The sequence below is a fragment of the Aspergillus welwitschiae genome (genome assembly GCF_003344945.1).
Source record: "Aspergillus welwitschiae strain CBS 139.54b unplaced genomic scaffold BDQ94scaffold_2, whole genome shotgun sequence".
NCBI lineage: Eukaryota > Fungi > Ascomycota > Eurotiomycetes > Eurotiales > Aspergillaceae > Aspergillus > Aspergillus welwitschiae.
Genome location: NW_020798696.1, coordinates 89262 through 115337, shown reverse-complemented (window position 1 = coordinate 115337; position 26076 = coordinate 89262). Strand labels below are relative to the sequence as shown.

The following is a 26076-nucleotide window of genomic DNA, read 5'->3' as shown; positions in this document are numbered from 1 at the left end:
TTATCGATTGCACGTCTCTTGCCTCGCTCGATCTCTCGCTCCCCTCGTTTGATCTTGAGCTGGATGCAGCCTGTACTAGATACAGCCTGTACGAGACAAGAAAAAGGCTTCGGCCTTCGACGATCTTTGAGTACGATCTTATCCGCATGCCACGGATATCATCGTAATTTATCCGTCGGGACAGTAGCAGAAGCAGTAGGGAGTAGGCATTAGAGAATCCTAGTTGACATCAATGAAAGAATTTCCGTCTTGACTACCTTCCCATCTTGTATGATTAAATCAAAAAGCTTACATGAGTACAACCATAGAATTGATCTTCTACGGTTGCATTGACTGCTGCGTGCAATAGTGCCTACGGTTAGTAGCCTGCGACAGTGATACTAGTCTTAAAGATATATATTCAATTCTTACTACTTCCTACTACTACCAGCAGCAATACTCGATCGAGCTTGCACCAAGTCCACCAGCACTGATAACTAAGGGCCAACCAGTATATACGATATACTGTAACTCCAAAACCAGACGACAACTGTCAGAATAATAAACCTTTGCGGGAGAATACAACCACGAATCGCGCTCTATCTTTGTACTCCTCGGATTGTTTGCACGAAGTTACTTCATGTACGTAACGAGATATATTTCATAAATGTACGTCCTACTCGCGAATATCCCGATCAATGATCCTCGCAGCAGCGAGACATTTCTCATCCTGGAATCGGGACGTGATGATTTGCAATGCGCAGGGAGCGCCGTCGACTTCGTCCGGGTTATCTATGTATTTGTGTTTCATCAGTAACTAGATCATTATGTGTGACGATAGGTAAGTGGGGAGAGGTCAACTTACAACTAGGCTGCATGCCATCGTTGATAGCCATGGGCTCGGGATCGAGTTCCTTTGAAGCCTGTCCGTAGGGAATGATGCATGCTGGGTACTGTGCTTACTGTTAGCTTCGCTATATCATGAGGTAGCCTCACCGGTGCCTCCCATAATGGGAGGCGCCAGGATGTACTCACGTCAAGTAGGTTCCAAACGACCGTGTAGGGCGGCCACGCATACGTATCATGCGGGACAGCGGTGTTCTGTGCCCCTGGACCAAGAATCACATCTATGCCGGTCTCAACCCACACTTTGCGCCACGCGTCACGGTAGTCTTGTCTCTTGTGATGTAATTCATGAATCTCCTCGAAGATGCCTAGCTCCTTGGAGACGGGGAAGTCTCCTGTAACCATCGGCGAGGGCCCCTTAGCGACAGAGGTAACTAGTGGCTCACCGCTGGGAGTGACGTGGTCGTGGTGTGGTGAATAAGTGCCGTATTGCCAGAAGAGGCGGTTGGCATAGGCAATGTCGAGGTCTTTGTTGGTGTCGTTTTCGAGATAGATGATGCGGTGGCCCTTTCGGGACAGGGTCTCGATGGCAGATTGTAGGGCTCGTTTAATGGGTGGGTGAAGGGGGTATTTCTCATCCGCGGCGAGGATACCGATCGTTAGAGGTTCCGTTAGTTGGGGGTTGCGGGACCAGGGTGCTGCGAGGGTCGTCACGTCGTAGCGCCAGGGTTCGGCGTCGAGGATGGTGGACATGAAAAGCTCGAGATCCTCAAATGTCGCGGTCATGGGACCGGCGCAGGGCTCAACTGACGGGGGTCCTTCGTAGAGGAAGCTGACTTGGCCGCCGTAGGGAATCCGGGCTGTCGTTGGCTTGAAGCCGTAGATGCCGCAGCAGAGCGCAGGGATGCGGATCGAGCCTGCGACGTCGGTGCCGACGCCGATGAGGGAGCCACGGAGGGCTAGAAGAGCACCTTCGCCGCCGGTGGAACCACCAGCCGTGAGGTCTGTGTTGTGAGGGTTGAGGGTACGTCCGTAGATGTTGTTGTCTGAGTCGGCGGTCTGGAGGTGTCAGTTTTGTATAGGTAACACAATGGCGGAGGCTTACCAGCATCGTTTGAGGGACATTTGTCTTCACGTACAGCACCGCGCCCAGGTCCAGTAGCATATCTACTACTGCCGAGTTTGTAGTTGCGCGGCCATGCTCGAGAAATGACACATATCCAATGGTAGTATGGTATCCTTTCACATGGTAACTATCTTTCAGACTGATCGGAAGGCCATGCAGCGGTCCAAGGACTTTCCCCTCCCGCTTGAGATAGTCGTCAAGATACTGGGCACGCTCTAGAGCGAAATCGAAGAAATGCTCTGTCAAGCATGACGTCTACAACATATTAGCCCAGCGTCTCATGTAGGTTCTTTTGCAGACAGCTTACCAATTGTTGTGCAACAGCCGCCCGCTTGCAGAACGCCGTCGTGACGGCCACGGAACTTAGTTCGCCGGAGGCAAGCTTTTTAAGCAACTGGGAAGCATCATAGCTGCCAGTAATATCTAGCTCGGCATCCGTAAGGATGCCACTCTTTTCGACAGCATTGGAGGCCAAGAGATGGGTAGGACGAGGAAGCGAAGAAACAAAGTCCTCCTTAAGCCGCCACTCGGAAGGTATCTTAGAGTCGAGGTCTTTACGTCTTTCAGCGACGATAATGCGCCAATCTTTGGCTGGCAATTCTGAGACAGTCATGATGATTCTGATTGTTTGGGCGGTATTGAGGGGAGGGGTTGCGGGATAGGACGAGACGGTGGTTCAGTTGCGCCCGGATATACTTCCCCGGAGCATCCCACCGTGCTGACAGGGTGATCTTCCTTTATCGTACTTGGCGGAGGATAAGTTTCCCGCTATCTGGTCTCGATTCCTGCAGGAACTTTGCTATCAGCAAGGACCCCCTCATTGTGGGTTATTCTGTGTTGGCTATTGGTCCTCGTGTTCACTTTCGAACTTGATGGGAGGCCTTCATATCTGAAGCTCTCTTTACTCATTCCATGCACGTTATAGGCTTCGTCAAGCCCAAAGTTGATTGTAAGGTTCTCAGTAGAATAATAAACATGTACTTTCCGAGAACCAGGTGCGAAGGAACACTCATCGTCTCGGTACCAACGGGATGGATAGAGGAGATGAGGAGTGGGGGAAGAAGAGATACAGCTGTACATACTAAGTCCCATGACCGGCCATGTCAGGTGCCTCTTTGTTACATCTCACCATGCAGATTTACTCAGTCAGTAACCTCAATGTCTCGCGACAACAATCCAATAAGTTCATCTATTCTAGATGTACAGACAAGACCATAAGCATCTCTTCCCACAAAATCTAACAATCTATCGTCTCACGATAACCTGTATCGGTGCCTGCCCCTCACAATTCAATGGAACCCCTTCTTCACATTGTCATACTGCGACTCGGGGTACTCCAGGTGATTGACCGACTTATCCAGAGCGCCGATACCACCTAGTGAATCCACGACCTATATTGCTTCGTCAGTCACAACTCTCCTCCAGAGAAGAAAGGATATAAATCATCTTACCGTAGAAATCAAACTCTCCGCCCCAGCCTTATCCCCAGAAGTCTCCCACCACATCGCACCCCCAAGGCCCTTACTTCTGATATAATCCGCCTTCTGCCTAGCAATGACAGGCGTATCATAACTAATCATCGTCTTTTTGCCAGCGTCATACGAGTAGCTCGCACCAATACTTCTCAACTCAGAAACACTAGCCCCTGCAGGAGGAAGCGCTTTGTTGTCCCAGACCCCATTCTCCCAGCTTCCCTGACCGACACCATTATACGGCTTGCCCGGTCCGTCGGTGTTTGTGAAGGCGCGCCCATAGAGCGGCATACCGAGAATGATTTTATGGGCGGGAACGCCGGCGGTCAGGTACGCGGAGATGGCTTGATCCGTGTTGAAGGGGGTTGAGACAGGGTCGTCCCGTGATGGGTAGAGATTGGCCTGGTGTCCTGCGGTTGTATCCCAGCTGCCGGCGTAGTCGTAGGCCATTAGGTTCCAGAAGTCGAGGTAGAGGTTCATACTGGATATGTGGAGGGTATTGTATTTTGAGGGACCTGCTGAGGTGGCTATGCTTAGGAGAAAATGGGTTCCGTTGCCGTGTTCGCGGCCGTATTTGTCTAGTTCCTGCTCATGCTTAGTGGGTGATTGATGGGTATGGTAGGGGCAAGGCAAAACTTACCTCTCGGATCTCGCGTAGGAGTAAAACCATGTCTGTGGCTTGGGATTCGTTGGCAGGGTACTACAGAAGTAGACACGTTAGCACGGCCATTAGAAGAAGAACCCATAGCCATAGATATATACCTCCCAATCAATGTCTAATCCATCAAAGCCCAAGTCGGCCAGCAACTTGACAGCCGAAGAAGCGAAAGTCTTCCTGCCTTGATCCGTACTCGCTGGGGTCACAAAATTGCTCGAGTATGTCCAGCCCCCGATCGATAGAAGCACCTTGAGATTGCCATTCTTCTGCTTCAAGAGATTAAGTTGTTTAACACATCCGTAAACGTTATTTCCGGTATCGCTCCATGAATCACCAGGAAAGTGCTTATCGATGTCGGACCATGGATCGGAAAGGTAGACTTCGCCGTTGGTGCGGACGTTGGCGAACGCGTAGAGGATGTGGGTCAGTTTATCGATGGGGATGTCCTGGGGATTGTGGTTCCTGCCGTAAATTGCCTTTGCTCAATGAGTAAAAGAGCAAAAAATTTGCATTGACAGACGGATGGTGTGACTCACCCAGTTGACGAAGTAAGCAATGGACTTGTATTCCGCGCTGGTGTTGCGCGCTACCAGCTTGTGGGGTGGGATGCCATGGTGCTGGTGGTGAGGTCCGGGAAATCTAGCTAGAGCTGGATCATTCATGTGGCGGTGGCGGTGGTGGTGAGCACCGCTGACCATCGAGACCAAGGCCACAAGTAGAAGAGAGAAAAGCTTCATGTCAAAAGAAGGAGAAGAAGAATCCAAAAATGATCAACAAGAATGGAATGGGATAGGTGAATGCAGGTTGAAGGAGAGTCAGCCTTGATATACTAGCAAGGCAAGTCTGATAAGGAATGAAGAGCGAACCAGTCGACATGTGGTGCAGGTAGAGAGTGATGGAGGGTCATCTGCTCCCGTACTTATACTCATGTTCTGTTTGTCTGTGCTGCTGATGGGCTTGAAGAAATCTGTCACCAGCGGTGAAAGCAGACCTGCATGAATGTAACCACAACATTCTTGTGAATGACTTCAAAGAGGTCACCAACCATCTTCCCCCTGTCAGCACACAATCTATTGGCCTGGTGAGTTGATTTGGTTGACAATGGGGACTGACGATGTTTGAAACATGACAAGTGTCTTGACCCATGGTAGTAATTGCCTTATTGGGTTTATATGAGACTTCACCTGTCAACTTGATGCATGTAGGACAAAGTTGATGTGCTACTATGACATTAATGAAGGCCCAACGCCGTGACAGCATCGACATGATACTTATGTTAAACTGGTGGAGGCATGCTGGAATACGTTACCACTTCATGAGCGGAGATAGAAGTCCGGTATGGCAGGAGTGGCTTGCTCGACAGTGTGGATACATCAGGTGCTGCAGGCACCATGAAAGAAGACCGAAGAGGGAGTGGCTGACCCGCACACAGATTGGAGGGGCTTGTGTAACCCTGCCAAAAAGTGGGAATAGCCTCGCCGACAACCGGATCAGGCAGGCCGATGCAGGTCCCGCCTTTGTTCGGAGGGTTGTTACCCCGGAATATGGGTGGGGCCCTCCGCTGAAACGCTAGGTGGCCGGGGTGTTTGGATATACACCCAGCATCAGGGAAATCTAGAGAAATAAATGAACATGGCGCATAGTTATTATCCACATTTGTTCCCACCGCTGATTCTTTACTGAGTGTAATAGTAACCCACATAACAAGACATTGCCGGTTTTCTAGTCATTAAAAGTTTGCATAGCCACCCAACGACAATATCTGAGACTCGACTAGAACAATAGAACTGATCAGTCAATCAATCAATCAGCTGAAACGCTATACTTCGCCACTGTTAGCGCAATCATACAAGGTCTGGATGGAACTGCCAGGGAAACCACTACAAGTTAATGGTCAAGAGGGACTGTTGGTTGTGATTCAATTCTAACGACTATCCATTAATTAATTATGAGTAATGGGATACAGTTTCCCAATCAAGCCAAATGCAATGCCTGGTAAATCAACATCATGCTGGGTATCCCCGAATGACAAAACTTTTCTGCTCGTACTTTGCAAACAAGCGACCTGGGTATATTGTAACCATATGAAACCAAAACGCCAATGAAAAGAAAAGAACACAACAGCTGGATCCGCTCCTTTGAAATTCTGTGTTGACCTGGCAGCAACGCAGTAGCAGGGCGCCCCTAAACTCTAACACTGCCCGAATTGGTCACCGAAGGTGGTAACATTCTCGAGCGGTCAGGAGACAGGTTGGAGACCTGGACAGATGTATACTCGGGTGGTGCAATAGGGACGAGCTCGGAGACAGACGGGGGCGCAATGCTGCGAGGGCTGAAAAATTGGGAGTTCACTTCATCTTGGGAAATGTCGACCACGGTGCCCTTAGATCCGACGCCTGGCTGCGCCTCGCAAGTCAGCTGCAGTGGGACCTTCAATGATGTGGTGGGAGTCAGGATCCTGGAATTAGCGGCGTGATAGGAAATGCTGAGCTCCAGGGCGTAGGCGCGCGCGATCAAACAGGAATAGAACGTCGGCACGAATGACTTGGCTTTGGGGAGGGTGATTGGAACAACAACCGACGCGGTATAGTAGGTGTTTCCGGCGAACGAGGCAGATGGGCCGGGAAGAGATTCAGTAGACGAAGTCGAGTGCATGGAGTCACGGCGTTCGAGATCGGCGTCGGTGTGCTTTGTCCATTGTGCCGATGCAACACACATGGTGGACAGTGGTACAGTTTCGGTGTACATTGCCCGCCCCATCTGCGCCCAGGATTTGATACATGTAGCAGACGGATAATCTCCCCAAGGATCGGAGCTGTAAAAGGTTGACACCCGGAGTTTGCTCCATACGGTGCCTAGGCGAGGGGGCTGCTCGTTGCCCACCGGATCGAAGCGCAGCTGCATAGTGGCAACGGTGCTCACAGAATCGCAGTTCCCGGTGTCGGATGGACTCAACTGCACTGGCTTGGGCTGGGCAGCAGCCACCACCAATCGGCCCAGCTTCCCCCTCATCAAGCCACGTTTCACATCTTTTTCTTTGCGGACACTGTACAAGCCATCATTGTCCTCCACGTTAAGGGGTGGTTCCTCATCGACCGCAGGAATGACCCGCACCTTTTTCCCAACGGACACTAGCGTAACCGGCGAGGCGTTCTGGGCCATGGGCTTTCGCTGGAGGGTCACACGAACTAGATAGGAGATGCGGCACATTTCGGGGGCCATGTCATCGATGACCGATTTGCGGTTGCTGGCTATCATGGGATCACCAAACGTGGGCGGCAGCAGCGTGTGCGATTGTTCGACATGCAGATTTGTTTTGGCGTGGTTACAGATATGAGGCAGTAGACGCTCGGGCACGACAAAGGTGAAGGGAAATTCATAGTTGCGCCCGGGTTCAAGAACCCGGGGGGTGGGATATGCGGTCTCATCGATGGGCTGTCGCAGTCGGAGGAATGTATGGTAAGCTCCAGTGCGGCCGGGCATCGATTGGCGCTCCACCGAGGTCCTCGATGTTCCTGACCCAGTCAGTAAGACTATTCCTGGTAATCTCCTGATATTGTGCGAGCCAACATACCCTCAAATGTGATCTCTAGATCATCAAAGCGAGTGTCATGATCGACCGTGATGGTAACCGTGCCTTTGATGGTATCGCCGGTGGTGAATGAAGGGACCAGACCATCCGTTTGATTGGCGAGAATTATATCAACTTTTGGGCGGGAGCGGACCGTAAAGTTGGCCAGGGAGCTGGAGCCGCGCGTGATGATAGATGAGGTGGCCATTGCAAGGTGTAGGATTGTATACAAAGAAACCCGCAGTGGTGGGAGTTGGTAGTATAGAAGGGGATTGGCGAACGAATCACCAATTCACCCACGGATCAGCAACTGGTAAGGTTGTAGTGGTAGATTGCAATGATGGAGAAAAGAGAAATCTGGGTAGAAACAGTGCGGAGTATAGCTTTTTATTAGATTTATTGTCTTCTTGAAAAAAAGGAGATAATAAAAAATAGAAAACAGTAATAAAAAAAGAATGAAAATTCAATGGTGAATGTAGGGATGGGGTGACTGGCAGTTGCCGTTGGGTAATGGAAAAGCAGCGGTGGAGCAGCGTTGTTCGAGAACTGGATCTGATGCTGCTCAGGAACAACTTCCGGGCTTGTTTCTGGGTCTCTGGCTATTCTCGGGCTTGCATCCTGTCTTAATATGTACTTTTTAGATCCAGCTTGACGATGCAAGCCTCCCCTACTCTCCTGCATCGATCACCCCTTCTGTGAGTCATGCTGAGAAACCACGTGCACGTGGTGATTGCTCTGATATTCGATCCAAGGGGATGTTCGAAGCGGTCCAGAAACATGCGGGTTAGGGGACCGAAAGAAACGAGAAAAGCCTAAAAACGAAGCGTTCAAGCAAGCTGATAGGCCGAAGGGAATCCTGCACGGTGACCGACCAATTCGATGGAGTCCATGGAATGAAGTCCGTGTGCGAAGTCAGTTGGTCGGGAAAGCAGCGATTGGCGGGCTCGCCGTCGCGCCCTTTGGTGACAACTGCCGACCAGCAAAGCCTTCCACGCCCTACAGCAAATTGGTTCGCATGGGCGCAAAAGCTAACCAGGTTTCTGGCCTTGAGGAAGAATGCGAATGACGCCATTAGTTGATCTTCCATAATTGTCGGTCTACTACAAACTATTAGTTGCCAGGGTTGTTCTATCTGCGTCTATCCTCTTAGCAGCCTGGTCTTCCTGCATGAGTCTGGTCACAACAGCTCGAACATTCTTGACGGGACAATCATCGCAGTCCCCTCGCGTGATAGTCGTAGATCTCACGCCATTGAGTTACGAACCTTCTGATCCTTACGCAAAAGAAACCCCCATTAGTTAGTAGGTAGTTATTGTATGATTTGATGTGAATACGATGGTCCGGGATCTAGGAACTTCGTCCCTTGTCAGCCTGTACGTGTCCGTGTGCTGCGACATCGGAGCGACAAAAGACCATCCAGCACCTTCGGATGATCGGCGAAGGTGGTGAATGACGACGGATGGATCAAAACCCACGCCCTTAATGTGACAACGTAGACAAGCCACCGGGGTAGCAAACCCCATCCCGATTGGCGCTGACCGCCGTGTCCCTTTAGCCAGTCAATCCAGCTGATTCGTACCGCTATTTTAGGTTGGCTCCGACCCTCGCTTGCTTATTCAATGCGCCCTGACACAATCAATTGTCAAACTGTTGTGATGAACTATCAATTTTAAAACTAGCGACCAAGGATGAACTCGGCTTCTATAGATCCAGCATCGGTTTCCCGACCCCATTCACTCGTGGGATATCGGTGGAGGCCACTTCATTCCGCAACCAAGCGAGGATAGCCGCGCCGGGTTCGAGCCGGTTTGCCCCAGCTTTATCCGCTATTACCCGCCATCAGGGCCTTTTTTTCTTCACGGAATTCCCGACTCCTGAGCTCGTGGAGCTCTCTGTGGCTTTAAAATTTCTGGGACCTCCCGCCTATGTATGGAGTACCCGCTCTGGATCTCGATTCTCTCCACTGGTGCCACCTCCTGATGCTGTTTCTCGCCTAGAGACGGGCCGGTTGGCGCTTCTCCGTCCCTGTTTTCCGCGGCCAACACTATACCGAGGCCGTTGTTCGCAGATTTTGCATCCGATATCAAGAGGGCTCACAAGCGAAGTTACTAACTCCAAACAAATGTGAGAATAATATAGTGCCAGCTGGGGTTGTTAAATGGAACGACAAGGCAGAATCGGGATGCCGAACGGCTTCTAACCGCTGAACGTATAGCACATCCAGATCACAATTACTCCAGCTAATGACATTATGCATCGCAAAGTATCTCCGAGGACTGATCTGCATATACGCGCATTAGTTGTGTATTAAGCTTTTAATGTCGGAGAATAATGACCACAGTGCCAAGTCCACGCCGAATAGGAAGGTTGTTTTACACCGACGCAGTTGCATATCAAGACCTATGATTGGTAGTGCGCAACTCAAAAGAATGGGCCTACAGTTTATCAACAATCATAACTGAACGACGTAAAGCTACAACATAACCTAAGCGAGATCCTCTCGAGCAGAACCAGAGGCAGAGTATAGTGCCGGATCAATTACTCGAAACATCACGACTTGTTCCAGCCAAGATTACATTAAAAACATGAAGCCAACATTTACAATCAGATAGACTACTGGCTTTGAAACCGCAAATTCAATGATCAAAGAAAAAAATCGCGACTAAGCTTATTATTCCATTACTCACACATACCTAGTCTATCAAGCTACCTCATTCAATTTGGCCCTTGTCACCAGGGACTACAAAAGCAGGAAGATGAATGTGCAACCTTCAAATAGTAAATAGCAGTCTACTCTAAATGCATATAATGCATAAACCCACATACTCTGTATACTGTTTCTGATAGTTGCCGAAAGGCTAGATCCCTCACAGTTTAATTAATCCCTCATCGCAGGGACCAACCATGTGGTGCGTGCGCAGGGGGTTTAATGACGACTATCCAGTGCCCCATCCCCTGACTAATTATAGTATGTCTTTGTAAGTAACGAATACAATACAATAATATAGGTCTGCATATCATCCTGGCTAAAATTATTCTTCTATCACAAAGGTTACAAAATATTTATGTTTATCACCTTTATTTTTTCATACGCGAAGGCCAAAACTAGGATATAGTACAAAAGAGAGAACTATTATTCTATATTCTAATATGCATAGTAAGGACGTACCACCTTATCTAGTTAAAAATATTCAAGGGGTTCTTATCATGTCTCGCAGTTATTAAATGCACGAAAATAAATGCAAACCCAGTTCTTCACTAAAAGCGGAAAAAGTACCTCAAATCCTGCTCTAACATATCAGTACTTACCTCGACATGCACGCAGGTTACTATGTTTATTGAGCAGTGGTAGCCTGCCAGCCCCGTTATTTTCTAGCATATTTCAAAAGTCAAAGTTTTGTCACGGGATTCTGGATGCAAGCTACCTACTACTTGCATACAGCATCATCTTACCGAGCAATCATTGTCTTGCCCAGAATGTTCTCAGTGTCTATTACTCTTGATTCATGTTGGGACATTTGTCACCCCATCTGCTCCGAGTAGCTAGCAATACGGTATTCTGGTCTAGTTGGTAAGAGCACTACTCCAAAATCTCACGTTGCATCTTCAGGAGCCCATGACTTGTTTTGTGTACGAACAGATATGTTATCGCGGAACGACAGCCCTCTCGACCCATACTAATGTGGTTTACTGGTTGATGGCGTAAATTAGAACGTCATCGTTTCGTTATTTGTCATTACTAAATATCGAGGTATGATAGTTCCATCTGATAAAACTTTCCTCGCAAAGAAACTACCCCCCAAGCTCAAGAACCAGCAGGAAGATTATGGTGCTGTTATTACCAGTATAGGCTCTTCTTCCGCCCTTGACCTTCTACTGCCCCTGATGAAGCCAAGTTGACATACGACCATATGGGATGATGGTTGGGCTTACTGTTATCTCTCTGCAAAAGGCCCGCCAAAGGGGAAGGAGAGACCGCAAGCAGACGCCTTGTAGAAGGCAAGAGGCAGGTGAGGTGTCTCATGATAATCACATCTACACGGCTTCGTCTCAGATTTCCTACACAGTCTTCAATTCTAACAAAGTATTCAGCTCTTATTATCCCAGCTATCTCAAATATCATACTAACAATAACACCATGGAAGGTAATTGTATCGATTCCGCTGAAGGCGAGCCTAGAAGCGAAGATGCTATACCCAACACATTCGATCTCTATCTTGACAGTATTGAGGGAGCCGCCAATGTGTCCGGCGAGACACATGAGGATGCGACGCATATTGAGGAAGAACTAGCACGAATCAGACTACCCGCAAGTTTCGGTATAGCTCCGCCTATCAGCAAGTATCGAGCGCTCACAATAGGCTAATTCAGTACAGATGGCCTCATGCAAGATTACAGTCTGGCTCTTGGAACGGGACATGAATGTGTGGAAATGGCTTTTCCCAGACTGGATGCCATTCTCTTTTTGCTGCTGGCTGAAATGAAAAAGAGATTTCCTCTAACCTTGCAAGCCAACGATTATGTACCTAGCTTTTTCAGCCAAGTTCCTCTCGTTGTGGACCGTCGAGTTGCGGGAATACCTGATTCCTATCAGGAGACAGTGGACTATATGCTGTGTTACGGGTCGATTCCAGCCTTGGACACGAACCTTCTTGTGTACAGGGATAAGGTGCTTCATTCGGATGCGAGAACCCGCACGGCCATTTGTGAGTCCGATTTCAATTACCAGGCTAGACATATCTTGTCTGTCTTTTGCTAACAATGAGATCAGCGGTGATTAATCGGGTTCGGAGAAATACCCGCAGAAACGCAGTCATCTATGGCATTTACACAAATTCCTATCAATGGACCTTCCTGAACTATGACAATAACGGAGTGGTTCGCGACCCCTTTACTTAATCAATCCACGCTGTACCTTAACTAACACGCTAACCTTATTACAATAAAAGTGCGCCGTATTGGAGCTACGTTGGAAAGAGTCCCAGGCAACGATAATTGCTCGTATCTGCCAAATATACCTCCAGGCGATCGCTTTGGCTGCATGACTTCGGCGTGGCTCTGCAATGCAGCTGTCTTTGTTACGGTAGCCTGTCTTTACCGGGAGGTCCATAACATATTAGTAGAGCTTGGGCTCTGTAGTTAGCCTACTAGTGAACTAGATTTCTGTGAAAATCGAGCGACTTTGTTCTTCTGCTTTGGGTCAATCTTGGCGCTGCTTTTTGTTTACTGAGAGGCTCCGAGCGTGAGGGGAATACAGTGCGTGTCCTGAGCATTTCCACAGCGATCCCGGATTGCCCCAGGAGTAATTACTAGAGATAGTGATTGTTATTCTGCTTAACTGAAAGTAGTAAATGTAGAAGCTGAAGCCAAAGGAGTGGTTTAATTTCATTCCACTCACTACCAGCTGTTTATGAGGTTCTTAGAGTCAATCGCACCTGTCTGGCAACTCAAAAATACAACATTAACACACCAGCCGAAAGCCAGCTCCGATGGTTCATGCTTTATAATAAGCTCCAGATTTAATTCAAAACTAGGTATGCACTGGTAAATAATGATAGCTGACTTCCTCCCATCAGCAAAAGCTTTAGTGCTTGAGAATGATCAAGCCACCGGGTCAGATCATCGGGGAATCGGGCGTTCTGCGGGTCGATAAAATAAACATGGAGGAAGTGGAGCCCCCCCCTCCTATAGGGTTCGGGTCTTTGTGGGCCAATATAAGAAAATGTACTTGTGGTACAGTACTAGGTAGTATTATACTCTACCTACAGAGACATACTACATCATGGTATACCTAGAGTTGTGGAAAGACAGGGCGTAGACTTGGTCAATGGTGCCGATATACGGCTGGCTAGCTTCTTCGTAATTCAGCGCAAATGTTCATATACTCTCGATTTCTCTATGCCTTCGAGCTAGCTAAGCTATATCCGATCAGACATCGTAGCATCTCTAGTCTGCTTGATGATCATGAGGAATGGAATAAGACATATTATCAGTATGTATGTATTCTACTTGTCTATATAATTAGTTGAGTTGTTAGAGCTTTTCTAAGGACTCTAAAGGATGTGATATGATACATGGATGAGATGCCATATAGACACAAGAGCTTGGGCAAAGCTCAGAGATCATTGTAAAAGAGCCGAAGGTATCTGTAGAAATATGTCGTCAAAGTCGAAGGCTGGCAATCAAAAGCCGATTTAAGCGCCGGGGGTGTCTCTCTATATACACTCCGCTGGAAATTGTGCAAACACACTCATAACAGCCAACTTTCAATTCTTGCCACAGTATCGGCAACAAATCGGTCGTAGTGCATGCCAAGAGGAAAAAACATGGACTGATGGGCGGCGATTTCATCCATGCCTTCAATACGTAGCGAAACCCAGAGCTGCTTTTTGCGGGCTGTTTCTGGAACATAGCAGAACAGTCGCCCCCTTAATTTGGTATCATAATTGTTGCGCCTATCTCCGTGTTCGCCTGAATTGCGTGAGCTTGAGCTTGATGAGGTCCGTGTATCAATTCTGGTGAAAGAAACTTTTGTGTCTAACAGTGATTCGGACGAGCGGTTGGCTGGCACCTTTCCTCGTATATCAGCTCGCATATCAGACACCACTAACGCAGAGTCTCGGACTTGTACATGATTGCCGTGTATTTGCGACGTTTTGTGGCAGGTAGACTGCTTATCACTCCAGAGCCTACTGTTCCCGTGCTCATCACCGCTGGTGGTTTCGCTGTGTGGGCAGGCAGTCGTGTAATAGTTGACAAAGCCAGCCCGTCGACCAGATTCATCGCCCTTCGCCCAACGGCAGAGTCTCTTGTGTCGTCTGAGAAGCCCAAAGTAGTCGTTTAGACATCCGACATGATCATAGTATGAGAAGACATACTGAAGGACAGACCGAGACAAATGACCCGAATGCTTTGCAAGAAAATGGAGCGCTCCATTCCACCCTTTCCATTGGGTCCTGTCAACATCGTTGGTCAAGTTTGGGTCGAACGTCGGATCGTCGTTTGCTATTCGGCTGTCTGTGGTACTCTGAGATGTCCGCCTACTGTCATTTTTTGTTTTCCGGCCAAATACCCTGCCGGCTGCCGTCGTAATGACGCGCGGGTGAAGTCCAAGAAAAGGAGTATCAAAGGCCACTAGGCCGACAAATCTATTGTTCAGGTCACTGTTCGGAAAATGGCCAGCCGTTGGGCAGGATTGCGCAAGTGCAACGTCTGCAGCGATAAGACCTCCTATGCTGTGACCGAGCAGTATGAGATCCAGATCTGGAGCCATGTGTGGCGATAACCTGCGGAAATGCTCGATATAAAAGGGCTAATTTTGTTACAGCTTGAGTGATTACTTACCACTGGATGATATCGTCGCGGGCAACATGTATAGGTCCTCTCGTCTTATAACGGGGGTATATCTTGGTGTATGTAATGTGGGTTTGAGCCAACGAGGCCTTAAGGAGATCGTGGACATCCCTAGGAAAGTTACAAAAGCTGTCCTCTGACCCTAGAAAGCCATGGATGTATATCAGGAGTAACCTGCGCTTTCCTTCGTGCCTTGGTAATTCATCAGGACTATGAGAAGCGTCGCACCATGCGTTGTTAACAAAGTTGTCAGAGACGTGTTCTTTCATTGTTGACTCTGTAAGACCTTTCTCGGTGGGATAGTAAAAAGGAATTTGCGCTGACACAAGAAGTGGCGACTATGTGTGAGCGGAGACAGATTCTCTGTTTATCGCACATCGTTCTGTGGCGAGAGCTGTGAGCTGCTCTCCAGTAAAACCCGGAAATGTTGAAGTGATATTCACGAGTTCATAAGACAGTAGCAAATTCCCACACGGTCGCTTCCTGTTCTATTTTCGGAATAAGCTATGGGTGCGAATACGAAGTGAAATTAGGCTTTTCTCTTTTTTTCCTTCGCCGTTCCAGAACATGGAGGTAGCCGCAAGAGACCCACTCGTATTCGTATAGATATTTAGGTAGACGTTTCGATCAGTCAGGGGCAAATGTTCATTAACTGTTCTGTACCCTAACCGGCCACCCAACGGTCTCGAGTGTCTGGTACAGTTTAAAATGTGTTATTCTGGGCCGAAGTAATTGGTGGCTGCAACATGGCCCTCGCAGCCGTACACCGTACACTTCGAACCTCTTCGTCCATGGAGTGGTAGCCTAAAGTACGTTATGCTTAGACTCTACAGAGTTTTCAGCAGGGTTATCAAAAGTAAACTCTGGCTCTACTATCAATTCGCTGGTTCTGGTTAGGTTACTATATGCTGATCCTAAACCAGATCCGTTAGTATATATATAGAGCCTGGTAGGGCACCTTGTCTGCCACATCTTCTATTACATGGATCGTCCAGTGGTAGATCAGTCATGATTCAACAAGCATACCGTGTTATTGATCCCCAAAATGGCTCCCTACCATCACCTCTAGGAAACAAGGAAATCGAATCGGAAGTCGAGGTAAGTGCTGCACCTTAAGTTACATCGCAGTCTGCTGGGAATGGTCAATTAGGTGTACGGAGATTAACGGACGAGATAGATTCCTGTTCCAAAAGCGACGAAACTGAGGATTTGGGTCAATCATGCATGGCATTGGATAGCAACACCCAAAGGCTTCTTCATTACCATTTACAGCCTGAATGTGGTGGCCTGGGGAGGGATGCTTTTCCTGTTAATGTGCAATGCAGCCCCTGCAATGTGCCACCCCACCTGTAACGACTTATATTCGTCACGCCGAATCTGGATCGAGATCACATCGCAAATCCTCAACGGGTTGTTCTGCATTACAGGGTTCGGATTCGCACCATGTAGACTCAGGAATCTTTACTGGTGGTTCTGCTGGCGGTTCGGCGCACGCCAGAAGAGCCGCTCTGGTATCGCACATTTGGCTAGCATATATCAAGCGTGGTGTCGTCCCCCCGAGTCTGTATCAGGTATCTGTTGTGACAATGATAGAGAGTGCGGTCCGGCCACATCTCCATGGAAAATAGACCTGGTTGTATGGTGTGACATCTGGAATACCATATTTCAGGCATGCTTGGCAGGTTGCATGTGGGGAATGGATAGATTTAACCGGCCCAGTTGGACCACCGGGTTATTCGTTGGCTTGGCCTGCGGTGTAGCTGGTATTTCCGGGTACATGGTCTTCCACGAGACAAGAAAGCTTCAGAAATAGTAAATATAAGGTCATTCTGTATTCATAAAGACGGAAAAACGTCAGCCTTGTTGCATACCAGCTAGAGAACTGTTTTAAATGCCTGGATTGAGGGGTGAGCTTCAGCCGCTTTACGATGCAGGCCCTGGATAAAACATCTACAGCTCCAAGGAGCATGAAGGCTGACGTAGGCGAGACTATATCCTTCTACTATCACATTTTTATAATATCACAGGCTGGATAAACTGGGTACACTTGGAGTGTTCCATAGAGATCCCAAACGAGGCATTGGACTTTCGCTCATGCGACTTTGCGCCTGCCATCATGCGTATACGAATTTACCCCGAACAGAAAAAAGAATAAGAAAAAGGAAAAAATAAGGTGTGCTTCGACGAAAGAGCGCTGGGACAGACCAGTTCAGATAGTTGACGCGACGCCAAGGTGAGGGTTTTCAGTAGTGAAGGGTTATTAAAAGTAAGAGGTTGCTATAACGAAGAAAAAAGTCAGAGTAGATACTACTCCCAGAAAGGATACTGATAAAACCATCAACCTCTGCGCCGAAGGAACCCTGGTACTGAAATATTACGTTCGGCCTTTCTTGCTCTTGAATTTCTGTCCAAAAGTGGCCACGATATTGTCCGTCGCCGTATACTGACGACTCTCCAGTAACCATATTCCCTCACTGTGGCGCTGTTGGGCGATTAGATTTCTTATCTGCGATTGACCTGACAACCGGATACTCTGCACGATACCAGTAGCAGGGTATGCCATGAGGCCAAACATAGCAGAGCCGGCTTTAGCTGCCATATTTGTTACTCCTTTGCCGACTCCCTTGATCGTACCTTTCGCTCCCTCTTTTTGAAAACCCTGGTATGGCTTGACAACTATATCGCTAACCGCCTCCGCCATTCCCCACGCAAATCCTTTTCCAGCAACAGCAAATCCGCTTTTGATATCAGTAACTGGACCGTGATCTCGGGGAGTTTCACCGTATAGCCGAGGGACATTGCGCAGTCCTTCAGTCAAAGCAAGGGGAAAGTCAACAGTTGTGCCCTTGATCATGGTAGGAGCAATGCTGCCCAGACTTCTACCAGATGCAGCTGCCATTCTACCAAGAAGCTTTCGTTTGCCAGTATCCGACCGCTTCTGCGCGTGCAAATCCGTAGACACTGTAGAATTGCTTCTACCAGCAACATCACTATCCCATGGCTCCTCCTTGTAATTTGTCGAGATACTATGGCCAGATAAATTGTCTGAAAGATTTTCGACGGAGCTGGTAGATCTTATGCTTGAGGATTGATCTTCACGCTCCTTCCGGTAATCGCGATACTCCAGGACAGGCTTGTAGAAGGCTCCCAAAACAGAGTCGGCGACATCAGTGGCTGTTCCAACCACTGCAGACGCTCCGCCCGTGACGGGATCCCATCGGCGATTTTCAATGAAGATTGGGCGGATGGAATGCCTAAAACAAAGTTTGATCAGAAACTCAGCGTAACGAAATGGAATAAGATTTCCTTGAGGTTGTCAGCCTCTTGACTTACATTGTCAGGTGTTTTGCATCAATCAATCCATGGGCAATTAGTACCTCTGCGGCAATCTTTGACAGCTTGAGTTTCCTACGATTTTGGGAGAAAGACCACACCGCAGGTAGATTCGGATCTAGATCACACTGCAGACACTCAAGTGGGAGATTCCGGTGAAATGAGGCAACCGCAGCCTTTACACCTGCTTCTGACTGCATTTTAGCAGCTATAGCAACTGCTGACATGCGCGCTTGTTCGCTAAGGCAGTATTGAATTCCGTTGGCCAGCTTATCAACTGTAAGCTCTTTATATGGAATAGGAGTAGGACCAGCGCCCGCTGCAGCAACCATATTTCCCCAGAAGGGCTGACTATATGGATTGTTAGCAAGAGAAAGAACGTATTGTATAGTCTACTATATTCACTCACTCTCCAAAAAAGGGCACAATGATTGTGGGCTTAGATTTTCGTAACCCGCAAGCGGTCGTGCCCGCGCCTCCATGATGCACGACAGCTGCGACGCGGTCAAACAGCCATTCATGAGGGCAATCCCCGATGAAATAAATATTACTGTCATCGTGTATTCCGCCTAAGTTGGACCAACCTTTGGAAATAATCGCCCGTACACCTGCTGCACGTATAGCATTGAGAATAATAGTAGTAGTGCTTTCTGCATCCTCCAAGACAATACTACCAAATCCAACATAAACTGGTGGTGGACCAGCAGCAATAAAGGCCAGTAAGTCAGCTGGGGGATCATATCTCGGGGATTCGCGGAAGAAGAAACCACAGACGTCTGGGGGAGATGGGTGCTGTTAGTATAGACCGCATCTGAGATGACACATTTGATGATAGCTCACCGATATAAGAAGGCCAATCTGACGGCTTGGGAACGAGAGCCGGAGACCAACAGTATGTAAATGGTATCTTCAACATTTCTGCAAGACGAGGCCCTTCAAACATAGCCACTTCGTCTAAACCAAGCTCTTTTCGCCAATGGTTGATCACATCGCCCATCCTAGAAGTGTCAATACACGTCAGGCGGTTCCTTTGTTTCTTTAAAAATGCGCAGAATTCCTTACCCTTGCCAAGTCAGCCAGTTAACCACACTGTAAGAAACAAAATTTCTGAAACCTTGGTCTTCATCGCCACCACCAGTTAAATTCGCCAGGGGGTGAGGAAAGGCCTTCGTGTTGGTCCAGGGCATAGTAAACATCAAGTGTACAGGAATACTTAGTGCCTGGGCGCAGTGGATATGGGCAAAACTGGGAGGATTGGCAATGATTGCATCAGCTACAAATGGTAGCTGGGTCGCCATATCAGGCTCGATGCACGATTTCCAGCACCCGTCCAACATCTCCCGGATCATGGCTCGTTTGCGCCCAATTTCGCCTGCCTGCAGGTTCCTCATATTGGGAATAAGACCGGGATTTTTGACCATATATGCCATTAGTTCTTCTGGATCGCCTCCAATAGGGTAAAATTCGAGTCCTGAATCCCGCACGAAAGCTTCGAATACATTATGAGTAGCCAGCCTCACACGATGTCCATATCGCTGCAGTTCATTTCCGAGGGCAATGAATGGCTGCACATCCCCTCGACTACCTACCACCTGGATCACAATATTCAATTTGATCTTCCAGGTCTTTTCTGTGTATGCCGGCGGAGATTCCAGACTTAGGCCATTGTCATTAGCGGCTTGCAGTGCTATCTCGGAATACTCGGGCGGTGGCGTCGTAGGTCGTGGTGAATAATGAGAAGTGTACAGTTTGGAGAATCGTCGTACCAGTGGCGTGTTGTAGTCAATATCAATGCGCCCGTCACCTGCAAATGAGAATCAGCCCCTTGTCTGTCGATGACTTGACTGGAATTCTCCCGTGACGGTTGACGATGGATGCATACTTGTTATATTAATGCCGCTTTTGCGGTCGGCAGCGATTGGCGTTGGGGGAATCATGACTGGATCACCCGGCAACTCGAAGACCCCCGGATGGTTGTTGCTGGCCGTGGTAGGGGGCATAACTAAATCCCCCGGCAGCTCGAATACCTCCCCATTTCTGTTGCTGGCCATGGCGGACTGGACTGAAACGCAGTGACTGAAGAAGGGCGCAGAATATTTCACGGGATGCCAGAGTACTCGGAGAGGCAATGCTGTGAAGGTTTTAGGTTTTGTCTTGCTCTGGAAATTATGGAAAGAAGGGCGAGAGACAGAGCCTATCTAATTCGAAGTCCAGACCGAAGACTGTGGCACACCCTGTAACTTAAAATGCCAATCCAGATATACGAAAACGAACGGGCCCTCCGACTGGTTGATCCCGACGATCCCCTGCGAAAATCGAGCCGCGACTCGGGATCGAACCGAGAAGTGGCCTCCTCAGGTGTGGCCAATCTCTGATATTTGTCGGTGCCTCGAGCAAGCTTCCACCGGAGTCTTACTCTTCTCTTCAATCTCTCGTATCTCTGGTTAACTGATGGTAGGAATTTAGCTACGTCTGTGGATGCAAATGATATTGCTCGTGTGGAGCTTTCTTGATACAGCTACCCCAGGTCAAACTCTAAAATTTCTGTCGGTATGATCAAGGTATGGACAGGCTTGATGGGTACCAAAGGCAAGAAGCGTACACAGTTGCGAATCATCAAGCCGCATTACCTGCTGAAGGGGTTTGCCTTCATCAAAAACTATACATAGAATCTCTCATCTGCTGCCGAAGAAAGTCGAGAGAAAGGCAGTCCTCCGTTCGTATTCGTATGGGGGAATCCCGGGCCATGGAAGTGGAATAAGAGATCGACACGCTATTGCAGAGTGAGCTATTCACTCCCACGGCAACGAGCGTGTTCCTGACTTACTGTGTATATGCAGCGGGGCCGAGATGATGTACCGGGCTGCTGGGGACAGCCCCTTTCATGAATGACAACTAACACAGCGCAAGTGAGCCGGGATTTGGCTGATCCTATTGAGCGCAGTCGTGTTGCATAGGTACCTTCGTACTTTCGTACTGTCGTACCGTAACGTGAACCATGCCGTGGATCCACCATCCACGGTTAGAAACCTGACGTTGCATAATTAGTTCTTGATGATTGAAGAAATCCTATCTTGACGACTCCCCTGAATTCGGTCTTGAAGTATAAATGAAGCCTTGAAGACGGCGAGTCTGACTTGATCATTAGCAACAAATGATCCAAAGAAATATACTTCTATCACTGTCAAAAGGCGCGTTGACCGTCTTTTAACGCTCCCAATTCTGCCAAGATGAGGATTTATCCTGTATTGGCCCTTCTAGTACCCTCCGTCGTCTGCGGAGCGCTCTATGCTCCTTCGTCTCAGCCGACCTATCAACCGAAGACCTACACACTCGCAGCTGGCGATCCATTGCCTGTGAGTAATGGTACAGTTTATAAGTTGTCTTCCAATGGAAGCAGTCCTGCCATTGTCATTCTAGACTATGGTAAAGATGTGGAAGGATACGCTACGTTTGAGGTGACCCGACAGAGTGGTGACACCTCCTGTTTCGAGATGTCATATGGCGAGACACGTGAAGCTTTGGACCTGTACATGGTACGTGTATGGACCAGTTATGGGAGCCATAAACGCTGACGTTACCATCCCAGGCCGATGGACCTATCCCCCTGTCCGCAGCTATGGACACCTACCGCATCAATAGATACAACATCAGCCAGCCGACGGTGCAAGTAAACCGCCTTATTCAGGGAGGTCTGCGGTATCAGAAACTAAACCTGTCCAGTGCAGGAGAGCTTGAAATCACGGCTCTAGGGTTCAAGCCGGCGGTCGACAGCACGCCCGTGTCTCACCTGCCAGGTTCTTTTGCATGTTCGGACCCTGCTCTGAGCCGCATCTGGAACGTTGGTGCTCGCACTGTCCAACTGAATGAATTTCCCGCCAACTCACTGCCAAACTTCTGGGTGATTTCTGACGAAGGCGCATTTGTTGATAGCCTGAGTCCTCAGCCCTTCGCAGCGGACTATGCAGCTACGTTGACTGCTTACGAGCTGGACTTTGCCGTGAAACCTGTAAAGAATGGCTTCGGTTTCACAGTGCTCAGTGACACCCTTGGAAATGGGATCTACATTCTTGTCAATGTAGCTAACTCATCAATATCAGCCTACGCGGGTCCCACAGAAGTCGGCTCACCAGTGCTTGCGTCGGCTGTCCTTCCATTTTCTGTGACTTTGGACAACTGGCATACTGTTGAGTCTACCGTCAACCTTACTCAGATATCAGTGATGATCGATGGGACGCCAGTATTCAACTTTACCCAGAACAGCGCATTCTACGGCTCATTTGGCTTAGGGGCCTCCTTCCAACAGGCTGCTGTTTTCACCAATGTCTCTTTGACAGTCTCTGGGACCCAGATGTATTCCTCGTCCCTCACCGACGAATCTGCCTTACAGGACTTCTTGGTGGGAACCAATCCACTGCCAGTAAGCGTGGATGGTTCGCGAAGAGACCGCATCGCTTATGGAGGGGATCTTGATATAACCACTTCTTCCTCTTTTGCAAGTACGTACGGCCGCGAATATATCAATGGGACCATTACTCTTCTTGGGTCAGCACGTATGCTGCCTGGCTTTTTCATGCCTAATGTCAAAGTGCAACAACCCCCTCGCACCAGCGACATTCAGGTTAACATTACGGGGTTGATCAGTTATTCGTTTAATCTGGTGAGCGCTATGGCACAGTATTACGAACAGACTGGGGACTCTGTTTTTCTGTCCAAGTGGGCCCCCAAGGCAGCTGGTTTATTCGACTGGGCTCACTCGCAGACGTTACCCAACGGCCTTTTCAATATTTCCAACCCGGTATTTGGTGGGGACTGGGATCACTATGACCCTTCAGTGAGCGGTATTGTATCCAAATTCAATCTCGTCTATGCCTACGCTCTCAACCAATGGCTCCCCATCATGACTGCTGGCGGCTTGAACGCTACTCTGTACGCATCCCGGTTGCGATCGCTGCAAAACGCAATCAATTCCGAGCTTTGGAGCGACTCCCTTCAAGCTTACTACCTATCTGACTCGCATAGAGACTTCTTTTCTCAGGAAGCCAATGCCCTCGCCATCCTTAGTGGCACCGCCTCCTCTGGACCAGAAGACAGAACACAGACCATCCTCGCCAGTATGTCAAGGGAGCTTTACGTTCCTGCTGGAGCACTTTCCTTTTCCAATAAGAGTGCTGCATACGGGTGGGCGCAGAAGATCAGCCCCTATGCCTCTGGGTATCACTTGAAGGCAGCATTTCAAGCCAATGACAGCGCCAATGCAAAGCGCCTTCTTTACAGTCTCTGGGGTCCAATGAGCGACCCCACTCATAAAAATTATACGGGATGTAACTGGGAGGTACTGGACAGCGATGGGACCCCGGGACTATACATTGGTACTTCCCTCTGCCATGCTTGGAGTGCGGGACCTACGGCTGATCTGAGCCGTTTTATTCTGGGAGTTCAACCCGTGACGCCCGGCTTTAGACAGTGGCAGGTTGCACCTCAATCTTTCGAACTTGGCTGGGCTGAGGGCAAGTATCCAACCCCCCAAGGTGCTCTCAGTGTTAAGTGGTCGTTCGGAAAGAACGGCTTCGTTCAAATGCAAGTTAATTCTCCGAGCGGAACGAATGGCACCGTCTATCTACCCCAGCCCCTTCAGAAGGAGCTAGGCTCTTATCACGTCTCCGGTGGAGTCCCAAATGGAAAAGGAGGTTTCATAGTTCAGGGGACGAACTTCACCTTCCGCCAAACAAGCTGATTCTTGGTCTCTTGAACCTTCTTACACGTTCCTTGGAATTTCCTTACTCACCCTTCTTTTTCTTTTCTGTTGTATTCTACATTACCGCTGGTGCGCTTGTACGCAACCCGGCCCACGTTCTCTATACTAGATATTATTCTGTCATCTGAATATACAGTACTCTTTTCCTTCTCTACATTGTGTATCCTTCAGTAAGCCCAATAGCGATACATATTTAATGACGTATGTCCTGGCATTCCTTTGTGACATGAAAGGAGATAAACGGACAAAAGTCACCTCGAGCATATACCATTTCTTAAATATCTGAAATTGCATTTGGCCACTTGGAGATCGAGTTATGCATATCGTAGTATGTCTCAGTTAGGATAGCTAGTAACAACTTCTTGGTCAAATGTTCTAGATTTCTTTTTGTATTCTCTATAGACATCGGTACTACCGAGAAGTTTAGTGGGTTGGGTGATCCCTACCATGCCTGAGAAAGGGTGATAACCATATTTCTGTACCAATTTCGGGGAACCACGGGCAGCGATCGTAGTCCCCTATTATCTTTGTATAACTATCCGATGCCCGAGTGCAGCCTCTCTGAATCTCAAATCTCAGTACAGCACCAGCGCAGACCCGATTTCAGTCCCCTTAATTTGCTTTACTATACAGTTATCTTTCACCTTGCTTGTTACAATTGAGGGGGAGCTTGATGAGCATTAAGATTCAGTCCATGTCTCGTGATGGAATACTACGTCCATAAAATCTGGGGATTCTGTATGATTGGGAATCCAAATGCATCAGGATTAGTCTGGAATGTAACTTGGTGAAATGCCTGTTCAATATTTTCTAGTTCTGTTCTAAACAGTCGAGCAGTGTTCGTTTCAACAACTTCCAATGGTTAGTCAGAAACAATCTTATTATAAATGCCCAGCACAAGTTCATTGTCAAAGAGCTCTCCGCGACGAATTCAGCTGGGCGTTAGCGCGGTTACAGAAATAATTGGTCTGCTATCCTTGAGACTGTATGATTTCTACTCGTACTCAATACCACGAAAATGTTTATGCAGTGAGCTTTTTCTGAGGGTCTTGGGATAATCCACCACGACACAACATTAGGAAAACTGCGGCGCAGCTCCCTGAATTTTAATATAAGCCTGCTGAACCTCCTTCCGACCCGTCATCACCCGCAACCACTGCGTAATAAGAGGGTACTTCTCCAGCGACAGCCCGGCGAAATCAAACTCTCGCACCCAAGGCTCAAAATGATAGTCAACCGCCGTAATTCGTCCAGGCAAGACACTCTGCCCCCCGGACTTCTTCAGCTGGCCCTCCAGCACCCCATAGCATCGCTCTGTCTGTGCCGAGTACCGTTGCAGGGCATCCTCATTCTTAGTTCCATTGTAGTGCCTAGTCCTGATCAGCAAACAAACCCCAAACCTCCTTCTGACATTTACTGATTATCTAGTAGATAAGTGAAAACATACCTATACCAATTCGTCTGCCCCGTCATCGGCCCCAACGTAGAAAGCAAAAAGTACTCCCACTTCTCAAAATCCACTATATCCTGCTCCGACCCCTTCGGACCCAGAAGGTTCTCTTTGTCATATACACGGCGAACATAGTTCATACAAGCGCCCGACTCCCAGGACACCACACCCGTGTTGGGGTCTTCCAGGGCAGGGACACGGCCGTTCTCGTTGATGCGGAGGAAAACTTCTCCCTTGACGCCCTTTTCGCGGTCGTTGCCGAATTCCCATAATTTGACGTTGTAGGGAATGTTTAGGGCTTCCAGGGCGATGGCGATTTTGATGGGGTTGGGGCCCGAGGCGTGCGCGTGGAGGAGGAGGGGTTGCATTTTGGTGGACTTCTGTTATACACTTGGGTGTTAACCAGGGAGTTGGGTCAAGGTTGGGTTAGAGAGGACATTGCTATCTACTTTATAATGGGTTGAAGGCATTTGGAGTAGCTGTTGTTATTGATGGTGACATCATCTTGCTTAATAACTGACGTGTACACA

At 48.5% G+C, this 26076-nt stretch overlaps 8 protein-coding genes across 8 annotated transcripts; 2 read left to right on the top strand and 6 right to left on the bottom strand.

Moving 5' to 3' along the window:
* Positions 1 to 655: 655 nt before the first annotated feature.
* On the bottom strand, positions 656 to 2597 carry BDQ94DRAFT_179484 (general amidase gmdB; the record flags this gene model as incomplete). Its single annotated transcript, XM_026773397.1, has 5 exons — positions 2259 to 2597; positions 1931 to 2206; positions 1015 to 1884; positions 845 to 932; positions 656 to 771 (listed from the first exon to the last, which is right to left on the bottom strand). Exons 1-5 carry the CDS (start codon positions 2562 to 2564, stop codon positions 656 to 658), a joined length of 1656 nt encoding a protein of 551 aa, XP_026631352.1. The 5' UTR covers positions 2565 to 2597.
* A 643-nt stretch (positions 2598 to 3240) lies between these two features.
* Positions 3241 to 4779, bottom strand: BDQ94DRAFT_165483 (glycoside hydrolase family 18 protein; the record flags this gene model as incomplete). Its single annotated transcript, XM_026770319.1, has 5 exons — positions 3241 to 3342; positions 3403 to 4008; positions 4064 to 4123; positions 4186 to 4557; positions 4618 to 4779. The coding sequence occupies 5 exons, from the start codon at positions 4777 to 4779 to the stop codon at positions 3241 to 3243; spliced, it is 1302 nt and encodes a 433-aa protein (XP_026631351.1).
* A 1193-nt stretch (positions 4780 to 5972) lies between these two features.
* Positions 5973 to 8231, bottom strand: BDQ94DRAFT_133705 (arrestin (or S-antigen), N-terminal domain protein). Its single transcript, XM_026764338.1, has 2 exons — positions 7656 to 8231; positions 5973 to 7596 (listed from the first exon to the last, which is right to left on the bottom strand). The coding sequence occupies exons 1-2, from the start codon at positions 7858 to 7860 to the stop codon at positions 6266 to 6268; spliced, it is 1536 nt and encodes a 511-aa protein (XP_026631350.1). The 5' UTR covers positions 7861 to 8231; the 3' UTR covers positions 5973 to 6265.
* A 3559-nt stretch (positions 8232 to 11790) lies between these two features.
* On the top strand, positions 11791 to 12551 carry BDQ94DRAFT_165481 (uncharacterized protein; the record flags this gene model as incomplete). The annotated part of the gene is made up of 3 exons (XM_026770318.1): positions 11791 to 11971; positions 12029 to 12358; positions 12424 to 12551. The coding sequence occupies 3 exons, from the start codon at positions 11791 to 11793 to the stop codon at positions 12549 to 12551; spliced, it is 639 nt and encodes a 212-aa protein (XP_026631349.1).
* A 1215-nt stretch (positions 12552 to 13766) lies between these two features.
* BDQ94DRAFT_133701 (uncharacterized protein) lies at positions 13767 to 14883 on the bottom strand. The gene has a single exon (XM_026764337.1). The coding sequence runs from the start codon at positions 14245 to 14247 to the stop codon at positions 13903 to 13905; it is 345 nt and encodes a 114-aa protein (XP_026631348.1). The 5' UTR covers positions 14248 to 14883; the 3' UTR covers positions 13767 to 13902.
* A 2496-nt stretch (positions 14884 to 17379) lies between these two features.
* Positions 17380 to 20389, bottom strand: BDQ94DRAFT_165480 (glycosyltransferase; the record flags this gene model as incomplete). The annotated part of the gene is made up of 6 exons (XM_026770317.1): positions 17380 to 18259; positions 18339 to 18689; positions 18748 to 19114; positions 19179 to 19336; positions 19401 to 20142; positions 20221 to 20389. The coding sequence occupies 6 exons, from the start codon at positions 20387 to 20389 to the stop codon at positions 17380 to 17382; spliced, it is 2667 nt and encodes an 888-aa protein (XP_026631347.1).
* A 1179-nt stretch (positions 20390 to 21568) lies between these two features.
* BDQ94DRAFT_156346 (putative alpha-L-rhamnosidase C) lies at positions 21569 to 24075 on the top strand (the record flags this gene model as incomplete). Its single annotated transcript, XM_026768617.1, has 2 exons — positions 21569 to 21874; positions 21928 to 24075. 2 exons carry the CDS (start codon positions 21569 to 21571, stop codon positions 24073 to 24075), a joined length of 2454 nt encoding a protein of 817 aa, XP_026631346.1.
* Positions 24076 to 25171: 1096 nt separating this feature from the next.
* BDQ94DRAFT_165478 (glutathione S-transferase family protein) lies at positions 25172 to 25914 on the bottom strand (the record flags this gene model as incomplete). Its single annotated transcript, XM_026770316.1, has 2 exons — positions 25172 to 25466; positions 25544 to 25914. 2 exons carry the CDS (start codon positions 25912 to 25914, stop codon positions 25172 to 25174), a joined length of 666 nt encoding a protein of 221 aa, XP_026631345.1.
* Positions 25915 to 26076: the final 162 nt, after the last annotated feature.